Here is a 23,311-nt window from a genome sequence, read left to right on the forward strand (position 1 = left end):
CGTTACGACTGCTACTGGACAGGGCATAAGTAAATAAGAATTAGCTGGCGGTATGTTATTATTGCGACGCAGCTGCCCATGGTTTCTAGCTCGCTTCAAATGACGCAGCAATGACGCGGGCGCGCTTGTGGCCCTGGGTTGCGAGGAATCGCTTCTGCAGCTCTAACATGACCGCGACACAAAACGTTAATCAAGCACATTCTGGGTGGCCTTCAAAACACTACTGCAACGCAACCATGTCTGTCCAGGTATGTCGTTGCCGGTCTTCGAATTGCCTCTTTCGGTAAACTGACGTCACACAGACCTACAAGCACAACGGCGAGAAGCCGCTCAATCGCGAGCCGCAACTCGGGAAATTGATTTCCAAGTAAGCAATCCGCGCCCTCAATTGCAAATGCGATGCGCTCTGTCCTAGGCTGTGTTCATGTGGGATAGGAGAGTTTGGCCAGGTTTGACGGGTTGTATGCTGGACGCGTGACTGCCAAACATGACCGACTTCTCGGCCTGTCTAGCTCTTTCCGCAAAGTTGTTGATTCCAACGCCATTACTGATATCGCCTCATTGATACAGCTTCATCACCACCGAAGATGGCTACGATCGCAATCACGGGTACACGCCCTGATCCACTAACCTGACAAAGACTGGCGCTCACCGTTCGTCTGCATGCGCAGCGCAATCCCCACCATCGACGGCCAAACTCACCGCGTCACTGTCGATGGCGTCGTCCGCACGCCACTCTCCCTCTCTCTCCAGGACCTGCAATCCCTACCCCAGCACACCGTCATCTGCGCCCTCCAATGCGCCGGTAACCGGCGCCACACGATGCGCACTGAGATGAAGGAGGTCAGCGGGCTCGACTGGTTCGATGGCGCCGTCATGAACTGCAAGTGGCGCGGCCCGCGTCTGCGAGACGTGCTGCTCAAGGCCGGTGCCAGCATGGGGGTCGCGGAGGCGTTGGACGCCCATGTCGCGTTCGCGTGCCACCAGAACCCATGTCAGGAAGATGAGTGGTATGGAGCGAGCATTCCGCTGTCGAGGGCGATGAGCTTAGATGCGGACGTGCTGCTTGCGTTGGAGATGAACGATGCACCACTCACCCCCAACCACGGCTTCCCCGTCCGCATCGTCACGCCTGGCATCGCTGGCGCCCGTTCCGTCAAATGGCTTGACCGCATCACTGTCCAGAACCACGAATCGCCCAACCACTATCAGCAGCGCGACTACAAGATCTTGCCGCCGGACGTCGACACCGCCGAAAAGGCCGAGGGCGTCTGGGATCGCATTCCCGCCCTTCAGGACATGCCCGTCAACTCGGTCATTGGAGTTCCGGCAAATGGTTCAAAACTGGAGCGGGATGCAAAGGGAAAGATTGAGGTGAAGGGGTACGCGTTGCCTGGAGGGAGCTCGGGACCGGTTGTCAAGGTGGAGGTGAGCGCGGATGGAGGGAGGACGTGGCAGTTTGCAGAGCTACTGGGAGACGACCATTTTAAGAAGGAAGGGGTGAGCTTGAAATGGGCGTGGCGTTTGTGGCGAACAAATGTCAAAGTGGAAGAAGGGAAAGGCAGGATACTGTTGAGTCGTGCTACTGACACGGACGGGAACACGCAGGATGAGCGGTGCCAGTGGAACTTGAGGGGATGTGCCTACAACGGGTATGGGGAGGTGAAGGACTTGGAGATTGTTTAAGCATAGCTTTCTGCCATCTCCATAGAGGTCTGGTAGTAAGCTCATTGGTCGTATATCATACCGGCAGGTGAGAGAAAATTTGAGCTCACTGAGATCATGGAAGGCCCTGTGTGGGTAGTTAGATCTAATATCTGGACAGATTTGTGTACATTCAAACTTACATTTACGTCCAGATAGTGGATTCATATACCTCCATACACATGGAGTGATATGCCCATTGGTCCAATGAGGTTGGTGGCAGATCCTATACGTCGGTTTTTGCTGTTTTGTGCCCTCTACGCCGGAGTCTACCTGACACAGCCCGTCGTATCCTCGTGCTTATTCCAGCGTGCTGCATTTCATCCTGCATGTTCCTACCCGCCGAGTCAGCGCCTTGGTGACAGCTTGACCCCAGACAGCCATTCAAGCCAGCTATCGTGCGCACTGAGTGGTTCCTATTGTTGGCCATACGTTTCAGATCTCCGTGCCTATTGATCTTCACGTGTACAATGGCAAGGAGCGAATGACACAATTGTAGGAACCTGACAATAGCACGATACTGTGCATATAGTTTCTGCGGCCGTCATTCGTTCCCGGACCTTCAGCATCCGTCAACAGCTGCCATCGCCATTGCTTCTCGCAAAAACTTCAATTGCGCACCCGCCAGCCCCAAAGGCGCTTCCCAATCGAGGCCGCTGACAGCTCTCACAACCCTCGCAGCCCGCGACCGAAAGCGAGCGGCGCAATTCAACATGGATTTCCCACAATGGCCTCCCGGCTTCACCGGCCCACACCCGCAATCGACATCGCCGGCACCTCACAGCTCCTCGCACAACTCACCCGCTCCAGCTCAGCCATACACAATGACATCATACCCACCTTCTCACGGGTTTTCCGACTCGAGCGTCCGCAGCCCGAGCGGCCCCAACTCAAGCCAGCAATCTGTGTCAGCACACTCGGTAACGACGCCTATGGCTTCTCACCCTCAGATTGACTACGCAGATTACCACACAGCCTCCGCACCTGTCCTACGTACTCCGGCAATGGGCTTCCCTACGCTTAGCTACAACGAGAACCAAATCCAGGCCGCTCGCCTAGAGGCCCAGAGCCGTTATGGTATCCATGTCCAAGCTGCCACTCAGCAACAGCATGCGCTAAAAGCACAGTACCAGCAGCAGTTGGAGCAGCAGCGAGAAGATGAGCAGAGGCAATACCACAAGCAACACCAGAGCCAGCTGTACCAGCGGCGCAAGCAGCGCGAGCAACTCCAGTGCGAGCAACTCCAGCGCGAGCAACTCCAGCGCAGCCAGCAATTCTTGACCGTGCCTGGGCAGCAGAGACATCGGCAGCAGCAGCAGTTTCCCCCAGCCACGGTCGCGGAGCAACAGCAAAACCTCCAGCTCCAAACGCCCGTCATGTCTCCAAATCAGGCAAACTCCCCGATCAACCAGCAGCAGAACAACGGATACCAGAACTTTCACCAGCAGGAACCGCCACAAACCCTCCAGCAACACAATATCCAGCAGCGTGGTCTCCAGCAGAACCTCCAGCAGCAATCCATTCAACGTCACAACACGGTACAGCAGCACAATCTCCACCAGCCCGGCATCCAGCCGCAGAACATCCACCAGCCCAACCCCCAGCAGCTCCCTACCATCCACCAGCACAACCACCGCACCATCAACCAGTCTCCAGCGCCAGCTACCGCTCCCACCAGCGCAGCAACCCCGACCGCGACCGCGACCGCGACCGCGACACCCTTCCCAACCGCTGCTCCCACCGCCCCGCCGCAACCACTCTCCAACAACAACAACACCAACATCCTCAACATCAACCCGACGCTCCCGCCACTGCCTCCGCTGCTCATCGAGCCGCACCCGCTCTCCAAGTCGATCGACAACCTCATCCTACTACACCATCCGCTCGTCCCCCGCGCCGTCGACCGGCTAAGCATGACGACGGCGTCCAGCCTGCTGCGGCTCTGCGCCGACTTCGAGTACCGCGACCTGTCGGCCGACTGCGCCGTGGCGCTGACGCCGGCGACGCGCGCGTGGCTGGCGGCGCACCTGCGCGAGCTCAACGCCGCGAGGCGCGAGAGCGCGCGCCGGCTGTACGAGCGGTGGCAGCGGTGCGTGCAGGAGCGCGCGGCCAGGTGCTACAACGTCCGGACGGGCGAAGTGGACTGGGTGCAGCAGGAGGAGGTCGAGGTGCCCGGCGGCACCGAGCGGGAGCTGCGGATGCTGGATTGGGAGGCGAGGGAGGCGATGGGCCGCATAGAAATTCCCCAGGACGGCAGGATCGTCGTGTTTCCATTGATCAGGCCCGGGTGGGAGCTTCTGCAGCTGAGGCAGGTGAGGGGCCCGAGTGCGAAGGAGTGGGAGGACTTTGTGGTGGATGATGTGGGAGAGCTGAGGAGGCAGAAGGAGAACAGGGAGAAGGAGGAGAGGGAACAGAGGGAGAGGGAGGAGGAGGCCTTGGCTGGTGGGCAGGGTGATGATGATGATGAGGTGACGATTGTTGGGTCGAGGGTGCTGAGCGAGGACGAGATGAGGGCGGTCGCGGCGCAGAGGAGTGCGAAGCCTGCGAAGCAGCCTCCGGCGAAGAACATTGCTGCTGCGAGCGCGAAGCCGAAGAAGGTTTCGCTGAAGGCGATGGCTCAGAAGAAGACTCATGGCAGGAAGAAGAGCGCCACGGCGAAGGCCAAGGGTGGCATGCCGAAGCCTTCAGTGTCTGCTGAGGCCAACAACGTCGCATCAAACGTCAACCAGTCAAACACAGCTCCCGCACAGTCAGCTCCACAGATCTCGGATTACCCTCCCATTCATAGCGAGGCGCCTCAGAACACCAACCAGAACATCTCCGTCGCCGCCCCAACCATCGACCTCACTACCACCGTCAGAAGCCCTCCCGCCGCTCAAGTGTCCGAATATGGTCCCATTTATGCCACCGACACTGCAACTTCGGGAGTTCCCAACTATGGTCCCATCTACGGCACCAGTACTGCAGCTTCTGGAGCGTCTGACTATCCTCCCATTCACGACACCAACACTTCAGCCGCCCAAGTGTCCGACTACGGTCCCATCTACGCCACTGGCAGCACCGCCGAGGCGTCCACCACCTCTCCCAGCATCCAGCCCAACACTACTGCGACCGTCTCGAACATTCCGCCCCCCACGGGCACGATTGACTTCTCCGAAATCGACCGCTTCCTTGGTTTGGGCATGGGCGGTCTGCCGGGAAATGCTGCGACCGATACTTCGAGCCAAGTCTCTTCCGCTCTGCAGAACCAGCCCTCCGAGCTGGGCAGCCACAATGACGGTGATGTCGCTGCTGGACAAATGATGGCGCAGATGGACGGGGTTTTCGAGCCCAACTTTGGCGAGGACGATCATGAGCTGGACGACCTCTTCGAGGGCGAAATTGATGAGTGATGAAGAAGAAGCGGTCGTGCCGTTTTTCATTCGATTGGCGGTTGGAAGCCCGCACGAGGCTTGGAGCTCCGGCTTGGGCGGTTTGAAGAAGCGCTTCATCAACCCTTGGGCTGAAGAGAACGAAAGCTACGGGCAATTTTTCCTTTGTGCTTCTCCTGATTGTTTTCTTTTTGTTTTGATTCGTGGCCGCTTCAACCTGAGGAGCGGTCACTGGTTGCATAGCGAACGGGCATAAGCGTTTGGCGTTCAAAAAGACTTTTCTTCCCCTTCTCCCAGACCGATTCGAAGAGAAGAAAGATGGGACGCAGCTTTGGTAGAGCTGTGTAGCAGCGTGGTGATGAGCAGCGTCTTGGTATGATGCAAGATAAGAGTAACAAATAGCTGTCATTATCCATGCCAGTCACTTTTTTTTTTTTAGGTAAATGAAATCAATGAACATCTCCTTTTGGCATGACTATGAGCACAGAACAAATGCGTGGATTGCCTTGCCAGGCGCCCCAGGGACAGGGAATCCTGCTTCAGGGAATGGTATGAAACCACAGTGCTCACGGGTTTGAAGTGTCTGCCTTGAATTTCGGTAGAATCTTCATTGCAAGTCTCGATCCTCGTCCAGGTACTTGGTTCCGCACTACCTTTTCTAAACATCACGCTCTGTCGAGGCCACGATGCCAGACCATCCACAGGAAACATCACCAAAAAAAACCACACCATATCCACACCAGCCACCTCCCACTTTTGAACGTCTACTCTACTTCTTCTGCTCCGCCAACCACTCCTCATGCAACTTCTTCTGCCTCTCCCACTCCTTCCTCAACTTCTTCGTCCGGCTCTTCGGCAGCTCCTCGCCCTTGGCGTCCCTGATCGGCAGGCCCTCGTCGTCCCACGCGCTGTACTCGGCCGAGCGGAACATGTCGAGGTGGCTGAGCTTCGCCTTCTCCGCGAGCGCCGCCTTGCGCTCCGCCTCGTCGCGCTCGCGCTTCTCCTTGGCCGCCAGCTTGGCCGCCGCCTGCGCGTCCTTTTGCTGGCGCGCCTCGATCAGGTCCGCCGACAGCGGCCGCACCAGCGCGGGCAGCTGCTGCGCGTCGCGGTCCTCGAGGTAGATGCCGAGGTCCCACAGGTGCATGTCGCGGAGCTTGTCGCACAGCGACAGGAAGTCCTTGGCCGGCGCCTGTTTGTCCGCCAGCGACTTGACGTCCTCCTGGAACTGCGTGTACACCTCGGCGTAGGGGATGGCGTCGGCGGGCTGCTCGGCCGCCGCCGGGTTCTTGGATGCGAGATCCTTGATGGCGGCGGCGTCCATGGTGCCCGACTTGGCGGCGTCGCGGACAGCGTCGCGGAGGGCGGAGACGGGGTACACGAACGGCTGAGCGGGCTCTGGGATGTCGATGCCGGACCAGCCGATGCGGTTGGCATCGCTGGGATCCGCCTTGCCGTCGAGGCCGAAGATGGTGACAACCTTGGTGATCCAACGGCCAATCGTGAGGGCGGTCGCGTCTGATAGCGAGGCCTTTGTAGCAGCCGAGTTGTAATCTGTAATGAGACGGGAGGTGACCTGCATAGCAGAGGGGGTATCAAAAGAATCGCAAAGTGCCTTGTCGAGGTCCGTCTGCGCAGCACTGAAGGCGGTCTGAAGAGCGGAGTCCGCCTCTGCCGACGCCACGTTCTCGGGCGAAGGATTCCTTTCAAGATCCTTGATCTTGAAGAAGAAGTTGTTCACCTTATCCTCCCAAGCGGCACCCTCCTTGACGAGACCCTCGGTGATTTCGACCGGTTCCTTCCAGCCGCCCAACAAAAATACGATGCGGAGAGAACGAGGGGTCCAGTCACCGCGACCAAGCGCTTCTCTGATGGTAGTGAAGTTCTTGAGGGATTTGGACATTTTTGAACCAGAGATGGACAGGTGTCCCATGTGAAGGAAATAGTTGATCCACTGGTGGCTTTGGTGGTCGTGCTTGCATTCCGCCCAGAAGGCTTCGCTCTGTGCCAACTCGTTGTCGTGGTGAGGAAAAGCAAGGTCGATACCTCCAGAGTGGATATCCACCTGCTGTCCGAGGACATCTGAAGCCATAGCAGAGCACTCAATGTGCCAACCGGGCCTGCCCTGGCCCCAGGGACTTGGCCACGCCGGCTCACCAGGCTTTGACGACTTCCACAGAGCGAAGTCAGCATCCGAGCGCTTCTCTGTGCTCTTCTTGGTCAGAGCACCTTCTCCATCAGCTTGGAGGTCCTTGTCGTTTCTGTTCCACGGCTCAAGGCGCGCGTAAGAATTGCCGTCTTTCTCAAAGGCCTGAATATCAAAGTAGACAGATCCGTCGGACGTGGCGTAGCCATAGCCGTTCTTCACAACCTTGTCCACAAAGTCTACGATTTGCTGGCCATATTCGGTGACACGGGTCACCACGTCCGGATCCAAGCAGTTCAACGCGCGGACGTCCTCCATAAAGCGGCCCTCGAATTTCTTGGTTAACCGGGTAAAAATGCTGTGATCATTGGCGTCTATTGTGGTGCCGTACAGGGAGTCGAGGTATGGCAGCAAAACATCCTCGGTCTTGGTGTAAAACTCCGTCACATTGGTCTTCTTCGCATCCGCCAGAATCAGAGCCTCCGCAGCAGCGGATCCCGTCTTCAAGTGCATCTTGACCTTCGCTTCCTTGTCACCAGCCGGGCCGTCGCCCTCGACCGCCTTGCCCACCAAAACATGTCCATATGCCTTCTTCGACTCTTCCGCGTACTGTTCGGGGTTCAGGTCGGCAGGGAGTAGGGAAAGGTTCTTCTTCAGGTAGGCCTCGAAAGCCTTCTTCGCCGTGGACAGCGTGTCGTCGTCCAGCTCGGGGTGCTTGGCGACAAACTGTGCAAGCAAATACTGTTGCCTGCCGCGCAGAATGATCTTGTCATCGACATCGGTGATGTTCATGACGAAGCGCACGTCGAATTTGAAGTAATCGCGCATGATGCGGCGAATGATGTCGGTCGAGACATAGTTGCGGGCGTGGCCCAGATGGGCGTCGTCGTAGACGGTGGGACCGCAGGCGTACCAGGAGACCTTGTTGCCGTCAATGGGCACGAAGGGGACCTTGGAGCGGGTCAGGGAGTTGTAGACGTGGAGCGGCGGGAGATCAGAGCGGGCCTGCGGCGACTGCCACGGAGGCTGGGTGCGGCCGGACATGGTGCGGGCGAGGCGCCGGATGGGCAGAGACGAGCGGATCCGGGACGCAGGCGCGAAGCTTTGGGGGTGCAGTCGGCGGAGTAGCAACGGTGGCATCTACTTCATTGTTTGTTCGTACCCAGCAGTGAGTCAGTGCAGCACGTCTTCGTTTTGAGACGCACAGCTGCGAGCCCAGACCCTGGCGCCGATCGGCCGCGGGGCAAGCGCGTCCGCGACTTTTTTCGACCACCGCACGTCACTCCCACACTCCACCACACGCCCACCATGCCTTCCTTTCGCCCTTCGCCCTTCCTCGACCCCGGCGCCAAGACCCGCGATGGCCAGCTGGCTCTGGTCCACCTCAGCCGCGAGCACCTCACCCCCGTCGTGATCAACGCCTCCCCCGACGCCGAATCCTTATATGCTGAAGGCTGTGTCGTCAACACCCGCTTCGGCTCTTTCCCCCACAGCACTCTGGTGAACGTGCCATGGGGCATGCAAGTGCGCGCTGCCAATGTGGATACCGGACGCCGCGGAAAGAAGAGCAACAAGAAGCGGAAGCGCGATGAGAATGCTCAAGGCGACGACGGCGACAGTACTGCGTAAGTCTACTTCATTTTTCTGCCGGAAACGCCTATCTGACCTCCGATCAGGATAGAAGTCGGCTTCGCATCCAGTGGATTCACACATCTAATTCCTCCTACGCCCGAGACATGGACAACCTCGTTGCCGCACCGGACGCAGGTCGTCTACACCCCCGACTACAGCTACGTCCTCCAGAGGTTACGGGTCAGGCCAGGAGATACCTTGATTGAAGCGGGAGCTGGTAGCGGCTCTTTCACGCATGCTTCTGTCCGCGCGACGTTCAATGGCTACCCTCTTGCGGAGGCCGAAGAAACGGCGCAAGCAAACGGCGCAGAGAATGGAAAAAAGAAGCGCAAGAAGTACGGCCATGTCTACAGCTTCGAGTACCACGAGCCGCGCGCCGAGAAACTGAAGGAGGAGCTGAAGGAGCATGGTATGGATCAGCTGGTTACCGTCACGCATGCCGATGTCTACAACAATGGCTTTAGCACCCCTGAAGATGGTACCCTCCCGCAGGCGGATGCCATATTTTTGGACCTTCCTGCACCGTGGATGGCTCTCAAGCACCTCGCGCGCAGCCGTGCCGCGGCAACAGCCTCCGCGAGCAACAGCTCAGATGCCCTGGAACCCACGTCCGAGGCACCCGAAGATTTCCGCTCGCCGCTCAATCCCAAGAAAGCCGTCCGCATCTGCACCTTCTCCCCTTGCATTGAGCAGGTCCAGCGCACCACGTCTGAGATGAGGCGGCAGGGTTGGACGGACATCGAGATGGTCGAGGTCCTGCATCGCCGCATAGAAGTGCGTCGCGACCGCGTTGGCCTGCACGAGGAGGGTCTCCGCGGCGTCAACGCCACGCCCGCCACCGTCGATGAGGCGCTTGGTCGCCTCCGCGAAGTCGAAGGCCGCATCAAGAACTTTCATGAGACCATGCACGGCAGCGTCGCGGCAGAGAGCAGCGAGCAAGGCCCGGACTCGGATCTCGGAAAGGGATGGGGCAAGGAGAGCAAGGAGCAGCGGTTGCAGCGTATCAGGGAAGAGGAAAAGAGACGGAAGGTCTTCAAGGAGGGCAGGTTGGTGCACCGCACGGAGCCGGAAATCAAGACGCACACGAGCTACCTCTGCTTCGCGATACTGCCGCGGGAATGGACACAGGAGGATGAAGCAAAGGCGAGGAAGAAGTGGGCAAATGGAGGTCCCGCGGCTGAGAAGGATGAAAGGGATGCTGCTCATAAGAAGCAGAAGGGAGAGAAGGATGCTGAGGAGTGAAAAGTGTTGAAAGCTACCTTCATATTGCATGGCAACATGCTAGACATTAGATGGATGCGGCTGCTTGCGGGGATTCATGGAAAAAGCTTCCATGAGCCATTGCCCCTTCTATCGACTCGGCTTTGCATTCAGAAGACATAATATGACAGTTGCTTCCATTCGCGGGTATATTCATAACTATCGTCTTTTACGCGACGCCTGCGTACATCGTGCATCACCCTCTGCCGCCGCCAACTTTTCCCTGGGCAGCTTCCCACTCCAGCCTTTCCGCCAACATCTCCCAACACCTCTCACCACCCGCCCTGCTCACGCCCCTCAACCCGGCAATGACGAATCCAAAATGCTTTTCAAAGGCCTCCTTCATTCGGCCCAGCTTCTCCTGCATCGACCCTCTCTCCCTTCCCCCAGATCTCTTTCCCTTCTTCCCCGGGCCCTCTACATCCAACGCCGCACCACCACCTTCCATTTCATCGTCCTCAGACGACTCGTCCGACACCTCCGCCAGCGCGACCTGCAACCCACTGACCCTCCTCCCCTTGTTCTCCGGCCTCTTCCTGCCGCCGCTCTTCCTCCTGGTACTTCCATCAGCCGAACCCCCTCCTCCCATCGTCGACCGGCCCCAGTCCGCCGCCGCCGCCGCCCCGCCCTCGCCCGCACCTCGTTCCTCCTCTTCGCTCGTGAGGTCGGCAAACGCCACGCACAGGTCCAACAGCTCGACGAGGGCGGCGTGAATGGGCGCCAGCTGCTTGGCCAGCAGGCAGCGGGCTTCGAGCCGCGCGACGTGGTCGGCGTGCACGGCGGCCATTTCGTCGATGTCGGCGGCGGCGGCGAGGCGGTGGCGGAGGTCCGCGGCGGCGGAGGCGATGGCAGTTTCGGCGAGGTAGGAGTGGAAGGTGTCGGCGAACCAGAGGAGGCGGTGGCGGAGGTGGTATTGGAGGTGCCTGGTGCGGGAGGAGGAGGAGGCGGCGGAAGAAGAGGCGGTTGTCCGGTGGAGGGCGGCGGTGCTGCGCCAGAGGGCGGCGGTGCTGCGCCAGAGGGCGGAGTTCCGGAGGACGTAGCGAGCGCGGTAGACTTGCAGGAGCAGCACGAAGACGCGTTGGTAGGTGGCGGTGGAGTTGCGCTGGACGACGTTGACGATGTGCCAGGGCAGGAAGTAGTCGACGGCGATGGCGCCGAGGGCCTTGACGCTGCGCGGGCTGGTGCGGCTTTTCTCTTTGATGGGCGCGGTGCGGATCGCTAGCTTGTCGGCCAGGACGCTGGGGACTGTTCCGTAGATGCTGCGTGCGATCTCACTCATGACGTAGCGGTCGTTCCAGCCACGGCGTCCGCGGTCGAGCTTTTCGAAGACGGTGTCGGCGAAGGCCTGCATGAGGGAGCCGTCCTTCGATAGGTAGATGAAGTCTAGTGCATCTAGGGATTCCCAAAGACCGTAGCCGGAAAATAGCCTCTGTCGTAAGATAGAGGATGCGAAAGTATACTTGCTGCGAATCCAGTCCTCGAAGGCGAACCCGAATAGTTCTGAGAAGGGGGCCAGAGGGATCGATGAAGAGTCGAAAGTGCGTGCACCACATACAGCTTCCAGGTCTAACCGTGGCTCTACAACAGCAGACGAATCGGCAAGATGATGGCCGAGCTCTTTCAAGAAGACCACACTCTTTCCGGAGTTGAAGATTTTCTTTGCTGCCGGATGCAAAAAGCTGGGGGCATGCAATTTGTCCGACTGATCACGTCGAAGAACGAACTGATCGTGCCACAACGATGCTGCTTCACTGCTTTTATCCACCGTACCGACGAAAAAGATTTGGTCATTTATGCCAAGCTCGCCTTCCTCCATCCAGCGCCGGATCGGCTTGAGATAAGTCTGCAAGCACTGGAAGAAGATTCGCGAAAGGACAGAGAATAAATCAGCATCTCCAGCCATCTGAACCATGTTGATTTCATCATACAGGCCTTCTAACAAAAGGAAAGGGCTCCGTTGGGCGCTTTGTGAGGCTTCTGTGATAAGCCTTCTGATACGCAGAAGAGGGCTTGCTCGTAGCCGGACCTCGGTCATCACGGCGATGAGGCTGACAATTACCGGACTAGACCCAAGGCAACAGTCTTGCAGCTGCGCAATAAACGTATCAAAGGATCGAAGCTCTTCCACTACGGCTGCCCGAAATGTTTGGAGGAGAGCAATCGCTTGCCCAAAGTTCACCCAGAAACGCAGCTGCAGAAGTGTGGTGCCTATGCCTGCGAGCTCTTGCAACTGGTGTTGCCACGTAGGTATCGCTGTGTGGCTTAGAGCATAGTTTTTGGAGAGCTCCACCCTCCTCAGGTCTTTGTTCAACGTAAACAGAGAAGCCGGCACCCCACGTAGCATGAACAAGGTCTCACGCACCGCTTGAAGCTCGGTTATGTGTGTTTCCGGCTTGGGCAGCATGGAGTCGCGCTTGTGTGCTTGCCTCCAAAATTGAGCTTCTTCGATGCCTTGCAGGACAGATGGGTCAGGGGAGACGATGCATGCTTCGGCAGCGGCAGTAAACTCGTCTTCGTCAACCACGGACGAGGCCGGAGTGGTATCCTTAGTTGGCGCACGCTTTCTCTGCCGTGGCGCAGGCTCATCCTCGGAAGATTCGGCGGCATAATCAATGTCGTCCCAAATGCCCTCCTCGTCCAGCGGATCATCAGCAATGATATCAGCCCAGGTGAGCTCAGGCGCATGCTCTGCCGGTTTTATCCTCTCAAGATCCTCCAGCCTGGGATTCTCAACGGGGCGGTCTGACAGGCTCAGGAACAGGGCCAGGATATCCGGGGTCCATTTGGTCTGCAGTTGGAGCAGCTCCCTAAGCCGGTCTGCTAGGGTTTCGGCCAGGTCCTCGCGGTCCAGGACAATAAACTTCTCCATGAGGCCCTCATAGCTGGACTGCACGTCGAACTGATTAACACGCGCCCACTGTTGGGAGCGAAGACCCCTCAGGACGGCATCTCTGGTACGTCTGAATTTGCGTGGGTTGTCCTGCAACCAAGTCAGCAGCGCGGCAGAACGGGCTGACGGCACAACGCACCGAAGCGGCAGGTCCCACGACTTTGTAGATAAGCTCGGTGGCGGCGCTGTTCAGGCTTGCAGAATGCGCCATGGCTGGGCGGGATCACATCTTGTTGCGATCGGGTTGTCGTTGGGTACCTGAGGCGCACGGCCGGGGGAGACGCGTCGGCGCGGGAACAACAGCGCCGGCAGAACCGCGGGCGATTGCAACCCTGCGAGGAAGGCAGGGCGCATACGTAGGACGCGCTCGCCGCAGGAGAACTGGCAATCCCTCTCTCCGCTAGGCCCTATTCCCCATCACCATCACCGTTCAACCATGGCGCTTCCACGGGGCATGCGTGCCCTGGCAGCTGTCACTCTCGTTCTCTTCATCTTCGTCCTTTTCCAGATATTCCAGGGTCCGACGTCGCTGTCAGGGCCCTCCAACAAGATTGATGATTGGGTTAAGGATCCGCAGACTGATCGTAAGCTCGCCTCCGCACTTGCCGCCGTCGACCGCTGCTGACCGCATTGTAGCTTCTGGAGAACCCGCCGAGCCGCTGCGACGAGTCGAAGGCAACAACTATGCCCCCGATAACCCGAACTCCGACCGCGTCAACGCCACCATCATGGCCCTGGTGCGCAACCAGGAGCTGGACCAGATGCTGATGTCCATGAGGGACTTGGAGCGGACATGGAACCACAAATTCAACTATCCCTGGACCTTCTTCAATGACGAGCCCTTCACCGATGAATTCAAGCGCAAGACGAGCGCTGCAACCAAGGCTAAAGTCCACTATGGTAGGTCTACAACAGGGGTTGGCTGGTCATTTGGCCTTGGGATGCTGACGAGACGTCGCAGAGCTTGTCCCCAAGGAACACTGGGACGTGCCATCGTGGATCAACATGGACCTGTTCCATGAGTCCGTCGAGCTGCTGAAGGAGCAAAAGGTCCAATACGCCGAAAAGATCTCCTACCATCAGATGTGCCGCTGGAACAGCGGCATGTTCTACAAGCACCCCGCTCTCCAGAACACTCGCTGGTACTGGCGTGTCGAGCCGAACGTACACTTCTTCTGCGACATCGACTATGACGTATTCGCCTGGATGCAGGACCACAACAAGACGTATGGATTTACCATCAACCTTTACGACAGCCCACAGAGCGTGACCACCCTCTGGCCCGAGACTCTCAAGTTCTTGGCATCCGACAACCACGCCGAGTTCTTGAACTCGAACAACGCTATGGACTGGCTCACGGACAGCAAGCGTCGCGAGCAGCACAACCTCCTCGCCAACGGTTACAGCACTTGTCATTTCTGGAGCAACTTCGAGGTCGGCGACATGGACTTTTGGCGCAGCCGCCCGTACGAAGAGTACTTCCAGCACCTGGATCGCTCCGGGGGCTTCTTCTATGAGCGTTGGGGCGATGCCCCGGTACATTCCATCGCACTGGGCATGTTTGAGGACAAGAGCAAGATCCATTGGTACGTTGTTTTCGAGGTGGCCCATTTCAAGCAAAACATTCTGACGTCACTTTCTCAGGTTCCGCGACATCGGTTACCAACACATCCCTTTCTTCAATTGCCCAACGTCGCCCAAATGTAAGGGATGCACCGGTGGCAAGTTCACCGATGGCGAAGCCTGGCTCAACAAGGAAGATTGCCGGCCGAACTGGTTCAAGTTCGTTGGCATGGATTGAAGTGCAACTGGATCTTTCTTGGTATTATCGAATAGAGCGGGCTGACGGCGTTGGCGGGAAAGGAGGAATAAAGTGGGATGGATGGGAAATCACTGGAACATGATGAACTACGGATGCGACGCACTTTACTTTACACTATCCTATATCACGGATCGTATCTTGAGCAGCTATTGATAGCTGTTGTAATATTGTACATACATATACCCTCAACGCGTTCCAGAGGGATGATCGTAAGCGAGCAATGGCGGCAATTTGATTTTCATTCCTCGAACAAGATTCATCGCTGAGACATGGCGAACAGCCGCAAAGCATTACTCATACAACCATCGCAATGTAAAGTTCCATAGCGCTGTATATTGAAAGATATATCTAGCTAGTGAAAAGCAACTAGGGAATATCAGGCAAGAGCCCCAGTCATAAATGGAGCCAGGATAACAACTATCCCTTATCAGCAAATCAAGACGTACTGATACATGGTTCAACATAGGAGTCCAGGCACTTGACCGCGGAAACACTTCGCATGCCACAAGAAAGATTCTATCCCCATTTTTTTCTTCTTCTTAAATTACACACTCCGCTCCATGAAAAGAAAAAAAATCAGTAAGATGTGACTTCTGCATATACTACGTTCTCTTGCACGGAGCGTTCTACAAAAGGACGATCGAAGCTTTACTGGAAGTTCCGGAGAATAGAGCAGTGACCTGCTCAACGTTGAGGCGGTGCTTCCTCGTAGGTACCTTTTCAGCCTGGATGAGTCCAGAAATACTAACCCCGCGTATTGTCAGGAAAATCACTAATCTTAGTAGTGCGGAAGGAAAGGCCATGAACATTCCAGCAGTGTTTCTCAACGCCATGCTTGGAATGGGCAGAAACTTGTCCTCCCTTGCAATCCGATGTTCAGCAAGTAGAGGAAAAGTGTTGATGATTTACAACATGCTCTCGTAAGCTACGCCGTTGGAAAACTTCTGCCATACGTCCCCATATTTGGTTGTAGAGTATTCGAGCCCAGCTATGTGAGGAGTCGAAGCAAATGTCCAGACATAGGCGTTAGTCTCAAGCTCTCCAATGTAGGCAGTTGAAATAGATCTCTGGCCGCCAGTGTAATTGAGTCTATGGTTGTGCATCCGAATGTGATCTCAACTGCCAAGGTAAGTTGGGCGTACAATATCGCGGTGAGACAGATGTGTGTGAGCTCAATCATATTGCAAGCCGCCATGTCCCAAGAGCCCAGACGGAAACGAAAAGAACCCTCCTTTAGAGCCGTTGTTGACCTCTTTGGTCTGCTGGACTACAAGTAGCTTTACAACTGAAATTATCGACTTTTTGTTGGCAGCCTGAAGAGCTATCCATGCATCAAAAGACGAAACTCGTAGGAGGGCCGTTCGGTGGAGACTTGCCCTCTTATCTCAACCCCACCAGGGGCCTTGCACCACTGACAACCCGAAAATGAGCAGTCTGCATGATAATTCGCAAGATTCGGCGCCCGTCATCATTTTTCTTTCCCCTTTTTTACAGTGGAGTGACGCTGGTCTGCCTTCTAAGTGCCAATGTTTTGAGACAGCCCCTTCGGGTAAACCCTGTCCGGCGCGCCCCTCTTTCCATGCATCGATCACGATGTCTTCTCTCGTTGTTTCAATGTGGCCCGCCCGCCCCATGGACGCACTGTTGTTATTCATGCCTGATGCACTGTTTGGCGGGGACAGGAGGCCTCACGAATAGTGGAGCCGAAGAAGGGGGAGTGGTGACGGACGGGGTCCTTGGTTGGCCGGATGTTTCTCAGTTCCGGGAATCCGAGTCCGAAATTGGCGCGAAGGGACGGGATGGCTTGAGACATGGACGCAGGTGCTAGGCAAGGGAGGATAGAAACGTGCGTTCATGGGTGTTTATGGCGGTTTCAGCTCAAGTGTTGTGGGGCAATGAGGCAGTGACTGGTTTCCAGGCTCACGATTGCAAAGTGTACGCAGTGTTGAACAGTTGTTTTTTGTCTTCTTGCCGGATTGGTAAATATTGGTAAACTATACACAGTTGCCTCGTTCGCTAAGCGGAACGATAACAGCGGGAAAAATATGTAGGAAGAAACAATATGTTACAAGAAACGTCCTTTTCCGGAACGGCTCTCTTTTTCCGAGCCTTTTTGTTGTTTTCATCGTCCGCTTTGGGACCCAGTGCTACACTCGCTCATATCCCTTCTCATCTCTTCGAAACATGTCTTTGGAGTACATTCCATCGTAAGACACATTTAATTCTTGCCCCGGCCACCCCAGTTGCCGAAACCACCCCAGTTACCCCAGCCACCGCCGTTGTTAGCGGGAGCCGAAGCGGCAGGGGTAGCGGCAGCAGCGGCAGCCGAGGTGGCGGGGGCAGCAGCCTTGGTCGAGGTAACGAGAGTGGAGGCAGCGGGGGTAGCGGGGGTGGTGGCAGCAGGAGTAGCGGCAGCGACAGAGGAGCTGCTAGCCTTGGCGTTCACGGCAACAGCGGCGGCGGTGGCGGCACCGAGCGGCGAGATGGGGGCGACGTCGGGGAAGTAGGAGGCGGGCAGAGAGGGGATCTCGATGGAGTTGGTGAAGCCAAGCGAGTCCTCAATGTCGTCGGGCATGGTGGCGGCGGTGTAGCCGGAGGGGGCGGCGTCGATGGTGGTGGTGACGGTGTCGTAGGCAGCGTCACCGGAGGACTCGAGGCAGGCACCGTCGCCGTAAGCGGAGCGGCAGCTGTAGAAGATGCTGTCGCCAGACTCGGTCCACATGGAGAAGTCGGTGACGGAGATGTCGGTGCAGGGGGCGCCGTCAGCGCACTCGATCTTGATGGGGCCGCGCTGGGCACCGTCGGCGCAAGTGCCCTTCCAGTTGCTGAAGGTGATGTTGTTGAGGGCCACGCCGTCGCCCGAAGCCTCGCTCATGGACGCCCAGTACTGGTCAATGTCGAGCGAGTAGGCGTTGCCGTAGCCGATGAAGTTGTCGAAGACGACGTTGGAGACGGAACCGCTGCCGCCGTACGACTTGATCATCATCATCTGGTTGGAGTTGACGGTGTAGACATTGCGGTAGGTGATGTCGGAGATGTCGGTGTCCTCAGCAAGCGATCCGAAGGCACAACCACCCGACCAGTTGCAGTAGATGTTCTCGACCAGGACGTTGTGGGCGGGCGACTTGACAGTCACGCACTCGTCCTTGTTGGTGACCATGACATCGTGGATCCACATGTTGTCACTCCACACGTCAATGCCGTCCAGGCCGCCGTGGTCACCGCCGCGGATGGCGAGGTTGTAGATCTCGCCGTTCTTGCACGTGTCGATGGAGAAGTGGAACGAGGGCGAGTCAACCAGGGCGAGATCGTGGACAGAGAAGTCGGTGGTGTCGTAGAAGCGCAGGATACGGGGGCCGGAGATGGAGTCATCGGCGTGGAACTCGTAGCCGTTGCCCTGGAAGGCGCCCTTGCCGGTGCTGGAGAAGACCTCGACGTCGCTGGTGTGCTCGATGAAGATCATGTTGCCGCCGTCGGTACCGGTGCGATAGATGGTGCCATCAATCTGCATTGCCCATGCCGAACCACCCGCCAGCTTGACCCAGGTCGAGATGGCATAGTCGCCCTCGGGGATGACAATCAGACCGCCAGCCTTGCAGTCGGCGTGGGCAGAGGCAAGAGCGACACCCAGGTCGGTGGTCTTGTCGGCCACGGCACCATAGTCGGTGACATCGCAGGTCTTGGTGGCGCCCTTGTCCGAGGCCGAAGTGAGGGGGCCGACGGAGCCGGACAGCTCGGCCGCAACCAGTGCGGGCACGAGAGCAAGAGCAGAAACGAGAGTAGACTTGAACGAAGGCATGATGAGCGCGGCTCTGCTGCCAAATAAAAAGAAGGACTAAAGAGGGAAAGACAGAGGCAGAGAAGAAGCTGGCCAAGAGAAACAAGAAACGCGGGCTGGCCGTCTCCTATGTACTCCGGGCTGGCCATGGGGAAACATCAAACACAGCCAAGCCTTGATCCGGACAGGACGCGCCATCAGAGAAACGGGTCGCGGCAGAAAGGTGCGACTCAGGATCGCTGCCGCGCCGAGGGCGATGAGAGGGACGTCCGCAGGGTGCAGCCGCCGGGCCTCAGCAGCCGCCGGTTCCTGATCATCTCGGGCGGAGACGGTAGCGCCAGAGCGGCATCGACGAGGGCCGCGGCCTGGGGGGTGTCATCTACTTGGGGACAAGCGGCCGCCGACAGATGTTTGGAGGTCGGAGGGACAGCCGCTTCGTGGAAAAAGTGCCGAGCAGGCTGCGTTTCAAGGGGTGTCTGGGGGCTGATCTCCAGCACGGGGGCCAGGCCGATCCCGGATGCTTGCGTCGTCTTGAGAGCGAGTCTTTTTAGGTTGCCTGCTCAATATCAGCCGAGCCTGTGGTTGGCTGCAGCGAGGCACGACAGCTCGCCGCGTTGGCCTATTCCGCGCCGTGGTGCCGGCAATCCGTGGAGGAGTGTCGTGGGCACTGCTAGCCGGGATCGCCTCCCGAGCCTCTCCATCCCCCCTCCATCGGCACCGAAGTCGGGAGATTGCGACGCCTTTCGGGGTACCGGCTTGGTTGTTTCTATAGTTATCCACAAGCGTTTGCGACTGCCGTGTGCTATAGCTTTTAGGCTCCTTAGCTGCCCAAACCGGCAAGATGTGCACGCTGCTGTTTCGCTTAGCAAGCGATGCAGCTGAGCAAAGTAGGCAATCCAAACTTCACCTTTTCTACCCCAACTCTCGAAGCGAAAATAGCAATATTTCTCACGTTTGACGGCTGCTGAAGCGCTCAAAATTACATACGAGTGCCAAGCAGAGGAGAACTGACTCCGGGTGTGCAAAAGCGGAAGGGCGGCATTGGCATGACAGGCAATAGACGTCTGAAACAGGGTGGCTGATCCTTACTCTTTTGTCTTTGCACACTCCTTTTATCAGATCATGCCGTCCCCAAAACGAAACACCTGCTGTTTGCTGTCCAGCATTTTCTGATCGACATACGTCGATGAGATCATCAGCCGGACACTGCTACACTCTCGTTTCCTGTGAGCGAGCTCTTGAACCGAGGGGCCCGGTCGAGGCAGGACGGAACGATGTGGTGATAATTTAAGAAGCTATACCAAATACAGCCATTTTTTCCAGACCCTATTGCGTGAAGAACCAAGACGTAAGATCAACACTTTTTTAGTGTGCTAAAGTACCACGATGCTTAATTCCATTGGGTTGAGAATAAACAAAGCAGAGGCTCAGTGAAAACGTTTGTAAGAACTTGGAGGGATAGGAAATGTAAGCAGAGTCCAAGCCTTTTGAATCGATACAAGCTCACTATCTCCGATTCAGAGTTTATCCATCTTCCAAAATGCTGGAGCACTAGTCGATCATCTCCTGGGGAAAGGCCAGTCGAGTCATGCTCGGGACTATCGATCGACGTGCTGACTCGCGCTCCACGAAAGTTCCCCGGCTCATGACAGGCACCAGCTCGCGCACAACTCCGCGCTCGAGCCCGACAAGAACCTCAACATGGCAGATAGACTGCACCAGCTGCCTGACGAAATGTTAAACTTCGAAATCCTCAAGCCTGCTGCCGCGCTTGCTCCCCGACTAGGCAGGCTTTCCGTACCAGGTCGCACGACACTCAACACACCCCACTATATCGCCCTCACTTCTCGAGGCGTCGTTCCCCACCTTGCCCCAGACGTGCTGAAGAAGCATACCGATCTCAACTCCTTCTACATCGCCCTTGAAGACTGTGAGCTTTCCAGGCCCAACTGTGCCACCAATGGCTGACGCGACTGCTCGCGCCGGAGCCCAGAAGTCATAGAGAGAGCGCCCAAGCAGACGCCTCCCGTCCTCAGCATACCGTGCCAGCCTGACGATTCCCCATTCCGCCGCTTCGCCTCCCTCCAGCAAGATGCCCTGCTCATCCTCGGCCCGCGACGCATAATACCCGTAACAGCATCCGCGGCCAACACCAACAGCACCATCTCCATACACACCGCCGTAGGCTTCCATGCGTTGTCCTCCGACTACTATGCCTCTGCCGCCCAGAAGCTGCGACCCGACATCATCATCGGCCTCGGTGATATCATGCACGGCCACGTCAAGCCCAGCGTGAAGCGCATGGACAGGATGGGCGACCGCACCACCGCGTGGACGAAGGACATCGTGGCGGGCAAAAGCGGGCTCGACAAGACCAAGAAGGGCAACAGCGTCTACAACGTCTTCGCGCCCATCCTGCCGATCAGCAAAGAACTGCAGTCGTGGTACCTGGACGCGCTGGTCGACGACGAAGAGCAGTTGCGCCCGCACCTCTCCGGTCTCGCCCTCTACGACGTCGCCTCCCTCGCCGACATCCCCGAACCGCTCGCCGCCCTCCCACGCTTGGCCCTCGACAACCCTGCATCGCCGCAGAAGCTGCTGCATGCCGTATCGCTCGGTATGGACCTCTTCACCGTGCCCTTCGTCAGCCAGGCGACGGACGCGGGCATCGTGCTGGACTTTGACTTCCCTGTGAAATCGGCGCCGCCCGCTGCTGGAGAGGATCGCCGGGCGTTGGGTATTGATTTTTGGATGCCGCACCACGCGGCGGATCTGTCGCCCCTGACGCCCGGCTGCGAGTGTTATGCGTGTACGAGGCATCACCGCGCCTACCTTCAGCACTTGTTGGTCGCCAAGGAGATGCTGGGGTGGGTGCTTATCCAGGTGCACAACCACCACGTTATGGACCTCTTTTTTGCCGGCATTCGGAAGAGTATCGAGAATGGCACGTTTGAGGAGGATAGAGCTGCATTCGAGCGCGTGTATGTGGATCAGTTGCCTGAGAAGACGGGTCAGGGTCCGAGGTAAGGACCATATTCTTATGGCTATCGAGCGCTTTTCTAACATTTTGCAGGTTGAGAGGCTACCACTTCACCTCAAGCGGGCCCAGCGAGCCGAAGAAGAACCCTTCTGCGTATAGGATGCTGGATGAAGGGAAGGAGATCCTGGCTGAGTCTAGCACGCCGGGCTCGAATGCTGATGCGAAGGATCTTGAAGAAAAGGGATTTGCGGAAGTTGAGAAATGAGCTAAGTAAAACCGACAGATGCATGACTAAAGCATGATCAACATTGGCATTGATGTCGCAGCGAAGACTAAGGTCCAATTCATAATCAATCCTATACAATGCCGCCCGACGAATACTTCGAATCTCATCACTTGGCCCTTCAACTTCTCCATACCAGACCTGTCACTCTCGTAAACTCGCCTACGTCTTTGACTTAAGATACGTCCCCTGTCTCGTGACGATATTTCAGCCTGGCGGGTAGCGACTGTGTGGCGTTGATTCGCGTAGGCCAATAAGGTATTGCTGATACGCGCAGACTAATCATTTGTGTTACACATGCTATGTAAGCTTGTGCTACTGACCCTGCCTCTGTGTTGTTCCCAGATGTTGAGCGCCATGTCTTTATCCGCATTGTGCTTCCTTGTCCTCCTACCAGCTGTTCACGCTCATCTCTTTCTATATTGCCGCGGGGTATTCAAGCTCTACGGTTGGCGCGAAGTGCTTTCTTTTCACTCCGAGGATCTGCTCAATTACTTGCTTCAGTGGGACCGGCTGCACCGCAGTAACAAACAGTGCGTGTAACACGATGTGTTATGCCTCTTATAACAGTCTCGCGCTCTGCTATGTTTGTTGTGCATTTTCCCCTCCCCGACCTCATCTTCTGCAGTGCGGCGGCGAAGCAGGATTCAAGTTGCAATGACGCATCTGCCGCTCCTGCTTCTCGCGCTACGGACGGCAACGCAGGCCTTCGCGGTTGACTTGAATGAGACCTGCTACAATCCGGACGGGTCTTGGGCTGACGGAGACTACCCATGTTTCCCTAACCAGAATGAAAGCGCCTGCTGCGGTGTCGGCGACACTTGTTTGGCTAACCGCCTATGCCAATTGCCGAGCTCTGAATACGTCCGAGGCAGCTGCACCGACGAGACTTGGGAATCGAGTCTTTGTCCGCGGTGGTGTTTAGGTATATACGCACACATTTCCACCACCTTTTTTTTTTTTTTTTCAAGTATTGCTTCGCAACGCGAAACCGACATCCGACATCAGAAGAAACATTGTTGACGTGGTTCACTGACGTAGATCACAACCTTGGTCATGTCATCCTCAATGATCAAACCGACCCGACGAACCCACAGGGCAGCGACGAGAAGGTCTTTTGCTGCTTATTCTCGGGCTGCGCCGCCTTCGGCTCCGACATCTTTACCATCCACGGTGACGACACCGCCGAGACCACCATCGCGTCGCCGCCGCCCGCCTCAACCAGGTCCTCCTCCTCTACTTCGTCGTCCTCTTCAACCTCATCGTCCTCTTCACGCTCCACTTCCTCAAGTACCGCCCCCTCCGCAAGGACGGACAGTGCAGGAAATACTGCAGCAACACCCACCTCGACAGAGCCGGCAGCAAGCAGCGATCGAAGGACGGGCCTTAAGGTGAGCTATGGCTTAGGCGTTGCCTTGGGCGTAGTGACGGTTGCGGCGTTGTTCGTC

At 57.1% G+C, this 23,311-nt stretch overlaps 8 protein-coding genes across 8 annotated transcripts; 5 read left to right on the forward strand and 3 right to left on the reverse strand.

The window, feature by feature from the left end:
* Window positions 1–663: 663 nt before the first annotated feature.
* SLS55_006521 (uncharacterized protein) lies at window positions 664–1,686 on the forward strand (the record flags this gene model as incomplete). Its single annotated transcript, XM_066777950.1, has 1 exon — window positions 664–1,686. The coding sequence occupies one exon, from the start codon at window positions 664–666 to the stop codon at window positions 1,684–1,686; it is 1,023 nt and encodes a 340-aa protein (XP_066632045.1).
* Window positions 1,687–2,528: 842 nt separating this feature from the next.
* On the forward strand, window positions 2,529–5,096 carry SLS55_006522 (uncharacterized protein; the record flags this gene model as incomplete). Its single annotated transcript, XM_066777951.1, has 1 exon — window positions 2,529–5,096. The coding sequence occupies one exon, from the start codon at window positions 2,529–2,531 to the stop codon at window positions 5,094–5,096; it is 2,568 nt and encodes an 855-aa protein (XP_066632046.1).
* A 748-nt stretch (window positions 5,097–5,844) lies between these two features.
* CYR1 (cysteinyl-tRNA synthetase) lies at window positions 5,845–8,262 on the reverse strand (the record flags this gene model as incomplete). Its single annotated transcript, XM_066777952.1, has 1 exon — window positions 5,845–8,262. The coding sequence occupies one exon, from the start codon at window positions 8,260–8,262 to the stop codon at window positions 5,845–5,847; it is 2,418 nt and encodes an 805-aa protein (XP_066632047.1).
* A 264-nt stretch (window positions 8,263–8,526) lies between these two features.
* TRM61 (tRNA (adenine-N(1)-)-methyltransferase catalytic subunit trm61) lies at window positions 8,527–10,092 on the forward strand (the record flags this gene model as incomplete). Its single annotated transcript, XM_066777953.1, has 2 exons — window positions 8,527–8,843; window positions 8,895–10,092. 2 exons carry the CDS (start codon window positions 8,527–8,529, stop codon window positions 10,090–10,092), a joined length of 1,515 nt encoding a protein of 504 aa, XP_066632048.1.
* Window positions 10,093–10,279: 187 nt separating this feature from the next.
* Window positions 10,280–13,211, reverse strand: SLS55_006525 (uncharacterized protein; the record flags this gene model as incomplete). Its single annotated transcript, XM_066777954.1, has 3 exons — window positions 10,280–10,290; window positions 10,387–13,090; window positions 13,140–13,211. 3 exons carry the CDS (start codon window positions 13,209–13,211, stop codon window positions 10,280–10,282), a joined length of 2,787 nt encoding a protein of 928 aa, XP_066632049.1.
* A 225-nt stretch (window positions 13,212–13,436) lies between these two features.
* On the forward strand, window positions 13,437–14,801 carry KTR4 (putative mannosyltransferase ktr4; the record flags this gene model as incomplete). Its single annotated transcript, XM_066777955.1, has 4 exons — window positions 13,437–13,584; window positions 13,637–13,900; window positions 13,962–14,586; window positions 14,645–14,801. The coding sequence occupies 4 exons, from the start codon at window positions 13,437–13,439 to the stop codon at window positions 14,799–14,801; spliced, it is 1,194 nt and encodes a 397-aa protein (XP_066632050.1).
* Window positions 14,802–17,040: 2,239 nt separating this feature from the next.
* On the reverse strand, window positions 17,041–18,621 carry SLS55_006527 (uncharacterized protein; the record flags this gene model as incomplete). Its single annotated transcript, XM_066777956.1, has 1 exon — window positions 17,041–18,621. One exon carries the CDS (start codon window positions 18,619–18,621, stop codon window positions 17,041–17,043), a length of 1,581 nt encoding a protein of 526 aa, XP_066632051.1.
* Window positions 18,622–20,301: 1,680 nt separating this feature from the next.
* SLS55_006528 (uncharacterized protein) lies at window positions 20,302–21,845 on the forward strand (the record flags this gene model as incomplete). The annotated part of the gene is made up of 3 exons (XM_066777957.1): window positions 20,302–20,530; window positions 20,786–21,623; window positions 21,674–21,845. The coding sequence occupies 3 exons, from the start codon at window positions 20,302–20,304 to the stop codon at window positions 21,843–21,845; spliced, it is 1,239 nt and encodes a 412-aa protein (XP_066632052.1).
* Between the last annotated feature and the right edge of the window lie 1,466 nt (window positions 21,846–23,311).

The sequence above is a fragment of the Diplodia seriata genome, assembly GCF_021436955.1.
Source record: "Diplodia seriata strain FDS-637 chromosome Unknown scaffold_6, whole genome shotgun sequence".
Classification (NCBI taxonomy): domain Eukaryota; kingdom Fungi; phylum Ascomycota; class Dothideomycetes; order Botryosphaeriales; family Botryosphaeriaceae; genus Diplodia; species Diplodia seriata.